General features: G+C 45.5%; 1 protein-coding gene across 1 annotated transcript; it reads right to left on the bottom strand.

Annotated features, from left to right (window-relative positions):
* Positions 1-3,019: 3,019 nt before the first annotated feature.
* On the bottom strand, positions 3,020-4,507 carry LOC133900726 (MYB transcription factor 69-like). Its single transcript, XM_062341950.1, has 2 exons — positions 4,068-4,507; positions 3,020-3,970 (listed from the first exon to the last, which is right to left on the bottom strand). Exons 1-2 carry the CDS (start codon positions 4,328-4,330, stop codon positions 3,286-3,288), a joined length of 948 nt encoding a protein of 315 aa, XP_062197934.1. The 5' UTR covers positions 4,331-4,507; the 3' UTR covers positions 3,020-3,285.
* Between the last annotated feature and the right edge of the window lie 2,673 nt (positions 4,508-7,180).

The following is a 7,180-nucleotide window of genomic DNA, read 5'->3' on the forward strand; positions in this document are numbered from 1 at the left end:
ATTTTGAATTTAACTTCTTAATCTTCATACTGAGCAGAAGTTGTTGATTCTTGAGTAAATAAGCAGGTCATTGTAATTTCTTCAATAACTGTGCAGGTTATTGTAATTTCACCAGCAGGCAAAGTGGTATATAGTATGGACATATAATTTTCTGGAACTGGAATGCTATTGCCAATTCATTGATTTTCGAGTGAGGGCTGGGTAAATGACATAGAGCTAAGTTTCCACTGAATTTGTTGTTTTTACATTGAAAAGGCATTAATGTTCGAGAAGACACGTTCATTTGTGTGTTTCTCACTTTGTTCTTCTATGAACGCATAGTTTTTGTACATATGGGAAAGCTTAATATATGAGTGTTGATTTTTTTTTTCTTTTATGCAAATAAGGATTGTGGTTGAATTTGTGGTCTTGTGTACTATGGTGCTGTGAACAACCTGATATTAGCTCGACACCTGTAACACTGCTTCTCTTGGAAACAAGTCGATCGCTGAAACATGATATACTTGTAGAGTATCTTTGTACATAAAGACACTCCTGCATCTAACAGGTATAAATATGTGCTTGATTGAAAAAATGAGAATCAACGAAAAAATGAGAATTGTGTGTGACGTGTTTATATGATACATTAAGTAGAGAGTAGTTTTTGAAATATTTGTTAGATCCCTTATGCTTGTTTTCATCAGGTGTATGTAGACTTCTTCTCTCTTTCATACAAAGATGTGTAGCTCTCCTGAGTGTTTGAGAAAAAAGGTGTACGGAAACTCACATCATAAACAGTCACAGTTTTACAGATATCTGTGAGTTCTACAAAACTGGACTGGGAAGTGCTTTGAGCCAAGTGAAATCCTTGTTCAATTCAAATATTCACGCATGACATTGTTCAGGTCTTCAGATCTTTCCTTTTCTTTTGGTTACATCATCTGCCCATTAAATAGCAATTAAATAACTGATGATGACACTATCCTTTTGCTACTGACTGCATCACTTTCATGCCTTGCATTCTTACTCCTGACTACTGAGGGTATCTATCTATTAAGGACCACCTGGTGTTAATAAGGTTCAGCTTTGAGTCTATTGCCTTTGTGCAGAAATAAGAGGGATGACAACTTGCGTCTGTCAATTGGCGATGTAGTACGGAATGTGCATCTGCACATACAACCAATGCAAGCCTCAGAACAAGGACCCATCCTCCCAGATTTGGTATAGGTCGGCATGTAGAGAAGAAACATTGAAGACTCTACACATGACTCCTGCTGTTGGTGTTGACAAACTGTAGGTAAAGCTTTGCACAAGACTTCAGTATTCTTTAGAACCAAGGATCAGTGGCAAGAGTGATCTGCCCGTTAGCACATCCTTCAAATTGTTTAGGAAAGCTTTTCAGATTACTTCAGTTTCCAGAACTGAATATCAGTTTTGCTCTGTTATTTAAACAAATATGTAACAGCTTTCAACACTGGCACCCAGCTAGTGTTTACACTTGGTTACTATGCTGCAAGAAGTTTCCTGAAAGGCAGTGGAGCTTGTCTGTGTAGTCTACAGGGGTAACATATATGATCCTTTCATACTTAATTGCTACCAGCGGGTTGGTTGTGCTTGCACACCGCATTGTTGCGTTTAATCACGTGAGTCATATGGTCCTGACTTGGTCCCAACTGTACTCTGAAGGCTATATCAAGATAGTGATATATGCTTCTAATTGATTCTTATCATTCTCCCTAGAGAAGTATTTCGTAGATGCTGTACATAGGTGAGTTAAACATGCAGTAATAACGGCCTTGCCTTTGATCAATTTCTACCACATTTTTTTTAGACAAAATCAAATTGTACAGCATTTTTTAAATGAAAATCAATTTATACAACATAAACATATGAAGTTTGATTACGTTCAGTTGATGTTTCATATTTCTAGTTTTAATCACTGCAGAGTGTGCAAAGATTGCCTTTTCCTGGCTTGATATCGATGACCCTGAAGCACCCTTTTCTGGCGGGACAGAATGTTGTCATCCTTCTTGCATTTAGTTTTAGACTTGATAATATCGATTCTTAGACTATGAGCTTAGCAATTAGCTCATAGTCACCAGGTGTGCCACATTGAGATTTCGGAGACAGACTTGGCTTTGCACAGGCAGAACAATCGAAGCTTGACGGCATCGGCCGGGAGTATTCTCAACATGGTTGTATCACCTTGATGTAATTTTTTGAGTTTAATAAAAACTTACTTTTATCTTAAAAAATCCAGGTTTTGCCCTCATCCAAATTTTACTATCGAATACACCATTGAATTATACCTTTCAGAAAACGAAATATACTATTGACTTGTGAAGCTTGCACACTGCATTATAAGAGAGGCAGAGGAGTCTGTTTTCTGCAGATGATACAAAAGGGACATGTACCAGAGAAGGACGCGTCAGGCAATGTCTTAATCAGGGAGTATATTGATGTCAGCATCCTCAGTTATACCATTGGCTTATTTGGACGTGTAACTAACTAGCAATGCATTTCCAGTGATGTTGACAACCTGCTAGGCACCATTTATGTAATTTTTTTGCACCATGTTTGCAAATACGTGTATTTTTCGTTGAATGCTACTTGCATAGATGCTTCAAAACTAATGCAATTTTCATGGAACCATTGAAGCATTTGAATGAAAAGAAAATAGCACTCTTTAGTTTTGCACTGTGTATGCTTTCTGCACTGAATGTGATCAGGGACCATGTGCTCGCCGACAGAGACGGCAATTGCTTCATCTCTCTGCAGCTTCTATCCAACAACACAGTATCTATACTACCATTCTGCATTCATATTTCAGGACTGTACAGAAGTAGAACTGCAAGAAGTCACGGCAGAGCCTACTCCATTCCAGATACCGGTATTAACTTTACAAAATTTAGTCAAGTCACATTTATCTTGTTTTCAATTTTTTTTGCAGTAATATTTAATTATTTATAGATGGATTACGTACAATTCAATCTGGGAATTCACCTCAGTATATATAACCAAAATTACCAAGAACAAATCACGATTAATCACATCATGCTTGCACTACATGTCATGTGATCACACAGTCACACTCGCTGATTCCTGTCGCTTATCTTATTCTTCTGACTTTTGATGCCAGTGTGAAATGTACTACGAATAATGTTCCTGTAACTAGTTCGACTAGTATGTAATTGTGATGTATTGTTCTTGTTCTTGTCTCATGCATGCAACATATATAGATTTCCCCTAAAAAGGTAATTTGCAGCAACAAATTTACCTATCTAATATATATTTTCTTTCTTTTAGCTAAAACAGCATTGGAACCGAGCAGCAGCCGTCGGACAGATCCATCAGGTCGACGACCTGCTCGTCGGCTGCCTCGTCAAAAAACCACTTCTCGATCGGAGACAACGGTGCCTGCTGCTGCTTAGACTCGTCGTAACCGGCTTGTACCCCCATCACCGGCAGCTGCTGCTGCGGCACGTCGGCGAAGGCTGGTAGCGAAGCACCGGACATGTGGTCGAACGACAGCAAAGGGTCGACCTCAATGCCCGAGGGTTTGATGTCGGCGGCGCCATTCTGCGGTGGGGAGCTCTTCATGAACCCGTTGAGCAGCTTGGATATGTTGTCCATACTGGAGGCGTACGACGACGAGGAGCTGTCTGTGTCCACGGAGCCCGGGGTGGCGAACGGCGAGCGTCGAGCGATGAGCTGGGCGATCTCAGCTGGGTTGTTGCAGGCTGCGCGCGTGTAGTTGTCCTTGGAGTTGGAGAGGGGAGTAGTGATCATGTGGTGGAGGTTGTCGACATGGCCACCGGCCGTTGCGGGCGCTGTAGGTAGAGTGGTTGATAGATCAGACGAGGAAGGAGGTGGTGCGAAGATGGCGCCGATGGCTTGGTGTTTCTTGAGCTTCTTCTTGAGGTGGGTGTTCCAGTAGTTCTTGATGTCGTTGTCTGTTCTCTGTGGGAGGTAAGACGCTATGGCTGCCCATCTGCCATTATATACCCATGGTCAAATCGATTCTAATCTAACGTAGCTATAGTTTCATGTGCAGTTTGGTGATCACAAGAATTTGAAGAGTAGAGTACCTGTTGCCTAGCAAGGACTGGAGGTGGACGATGATGCCTTCCTCGTTGGGGGTGAAGTTGCCGCGCCTGATCCCGGGGCGGAGGTAGTTGGTCCAGCGGAGGCGGCAGCTCTTGCTGCACCGCATGAGGCCGGTGTTGATGGGCACGGACCTCCAGTTGCCGGGGCCGTGCTCCTGGATGTAGGAGACGAGGATGATGTCCTCCTCCGGCGTCCACGGCCCCTTCTTGACCCCGACCTTGTCGCAGCACGGCGGCCTCCCCATCCTCCACGGCCCCGGCCGGGCTTCGATTCTCTTGTCGTCGCAACCTTTGCCTTGTCCGGCCGGTGCCTGGCTGCCTGGTAAGCTTCTGGCAGTAGTGCGCTACTGTCGCATGAAGCGTGTGTGGGTGTATATATAGGATGAGAGGTGCATGTGAGTGAGCTCCTTCCTTTTTCACTTGCTATCATCTAACTAACCTCCGCTAGCTACTAACTGATGATTTCTTTTCACTTTCTTCTATAGCCTGCTGTCTAGCTTAGATCTACGTACGATTTCCCTTTCTGTCAGCATCACATGAATCATAGAAATTGACCCCCACTATAAGCCAAGGAAACTTGGTAGCGAGAGGACCGGTTGGCTGCAGCTTTGCTCCTATATGAAATTCAAAGCTTTAGGCTTTCTAGAGTTTTGCAGACAAGTCAATGATGCATGTACTAGTCAAATTTAAAGCTATAGTACTTAGATCTTCCACTATTCCCACTGGCCAGATATTATTCTCCGTTATCTTTGGAAGCATGTTAACTTTCAAACGAAAATTATTCTGTTTGATTTGGTCGATTTCAAGACTGTATGCAACGCCATCTTAAGAAAATCTATTCTTGTCAAGTTCATGGCAACCATATATTACGCCTACCAATGCATGAAGATCCCGAAACCTGAAGGGGTCATTAGTATCTGGGATTGTCCTAAGAAAGGTGTTCATTGTGATAAGCGGAGTCTTGATATAGCATCTCAACACCAACCAAGCAAGGAACCAAGAGCTCAGGAATCAAGATAAACAAGAAGCCTCAGTAGTGACTATGACCACAATGCCTCGAGACGTAAACCCAGAAACCTCAAGGTTGTGTTTTACGATTACTTCGAAACCCATGTAACAATGTCTACACTACCCTTAAAGTAATAAGGGTCACGGCTTATTGGCTTAATTTAGTATGTATTGTTCAGGTTTAAGATTTTAGGTCTACAATAGCTCGTGGGTCATCAATAAACTATGTAAGTCCCAAGTGTAAGTACTAAGAGTACCTTTATAATAATAAAGATCATATTGCTTAGGAAGTTGCTCGGATTCTTTTCCTGTCTTACTTGTCTTTCTGTACATCGTCACGCCTGACAATGGGATAAGCCACTTCTCGGGTTCCTCATTCCAAACACGCACCTAGGGTGGCGAAAAGCTTTTCTCGACCCAAAGACAATATGTGCTCTTTTCTCTTTATTGCGTTTTCTATTTAGACTGCCTAGCAGGAAAATTCTTCTGGGCAGACCGTCGGGGGCTTGACAAGTATTAGGTGCTAGAAACTGAAAGTGACATATTGTATACCCCTTAAAAGCAAATTCCAACGAGAAGGGAAGTATCATTATGTTGCGAACTCAGGTTGCGAAAAGGCTCCTTATCGCATTTCACGAGTGACCGAGGCTACGACGCCTCTCACTCAAGCGGACCTAAGCCGGGTTATAATAAGATCTTCGACTAGTGATTAACGCATTTTGAACTAATCAAAGAAAGAAGTTGTCAGTGTATCAGGAACCGGGGGTCCCTGAGTCCCGAGGCCCGGCCAGCCATCCGCCACATGGCGCCATCCCACGAGGTCCCTCCTAAAGGATGAGAAAAGTTCAAGTCCCGGGAGAAGGTGCTCGGGGCCACAGTCATTGGTCCCCGAGCACCCCAGTTCCCCGATGATCCACAGAGTCTAAGTACCGGGAAGAAAGTGCTCGGGGAGGTGCCCGGTCACCCCCGAGCGCCCTAGTCCCCCGACGATCAGAAGAGCTAAGTTCCGAGAGAGAGTGCTCGGGACTGCGTGTGGCAGCTCCCGAACGCTCGGTTCCCTGAGGATCCGCGTAAGAGTGCTCGGGAGAGAGTGCTCGGGGCTGCACGTGGCAGCCCCCGAGTACTCGGTTCCCCGAAGGATCGTGCAAGAGTGCTCGGGAGAGAGTGCTCGGGGAGGTGAATAGTACCCCCGAGCACCCGGTACCCTGAGGACAAGGATAGGCATTCTCGGGAGAGAGTGCTTGGGGAGGTGAATAGTACCCCCGAGCACTTGGTGCCTCGACGACCCAGAAAGGCCCTCGAGGGGCCCGCCGATGAGGTATCCATCAGCTAGAGGTCCGAGGCCGTATTTAATGAGCGTGCGTGGCCTGACATCTCCAACTGCTCCCGTCGCGGTGTCAGTTCCTGCCATGTTTTGGCAGAGAGACGTGGGGCTATTAATTGCACGGGTCCCGTCCCGTATCATCCGGCTTGTCTTGGGATAACATCGTGAGGATCAAGCCGTTCCGTCTGCCGCCCTGCCGTGGCAGAGGAACAAGACAGGGCGGGCACGCCGGGTTGCTCTGCTGCTGCCCGGTGGGCCCTCTCCACGGCGCCCGTTGCCAGGGCGTTTATGGTGACAGGTGACCGGGTGTGCGGCGTTTTTTTCACCCCCGGTCACTTCACCTAGAAGAAATGATGACGCCTTTCCCAGTCATGGCGTCTTGGAACTTGTGCCCCCTTCCTTCCCGTTCGGGACATATCGCAGCCGACGAGTACTTAAAAGAGCTGGCAACACAGAAGAGGACGACGGACAATCCAACAATAGCCAAGCCAACAAGAGACCGCAAGCACCCAAGCATCAAGCACCGAACCATAGACGAACACAAGGCACAAGGGACAGTCCCTGCTGAAGAACAAGGAGCCTCAAGCTCTTAGTTAGGCCAATATTCTTGTAACCAGCAACATCCTTGAGGGACTTCCTCGGGACAGTTATTACATCCATACAGGAGTAGGGTATTACGCCCCGTGCAGCCCGAACCTGTCTAAATTCCGGTGCATCTACTTCTCTTTGCACTAGGTCGTCACCCCCACCACCGGCCGTTGCA

Source organism: Phragmites australis, chromosome 19 (assembly GCF_958298935.1).
Source record: "Phragmites australis chromosome 19, lpPhrAust1.1, whole genome shotgun sequence".
NCBI lineage: Eukaryota > Viridiplantae > Streptophyta > Magnoliopsida > Poales > Poaceae > Phragmites > Phragmites australis.

Coding starts and splice junctions, on each gene's coding strand:
- LOC133900726 (XM_062341950.1), bottom strand. CDS start 4,330: ATGGGGAGGCCGCCGTGCTGCGACAAGGTCGGGGTCAAGAAGGGGCCG. Junction 3,971..4,067: donor CAGTCCTTGCTAGGCAACAG/GTACTCTACTCT, acceptor ATATAATGGCAG/ATGGGCAGCCATAGCGTCTT.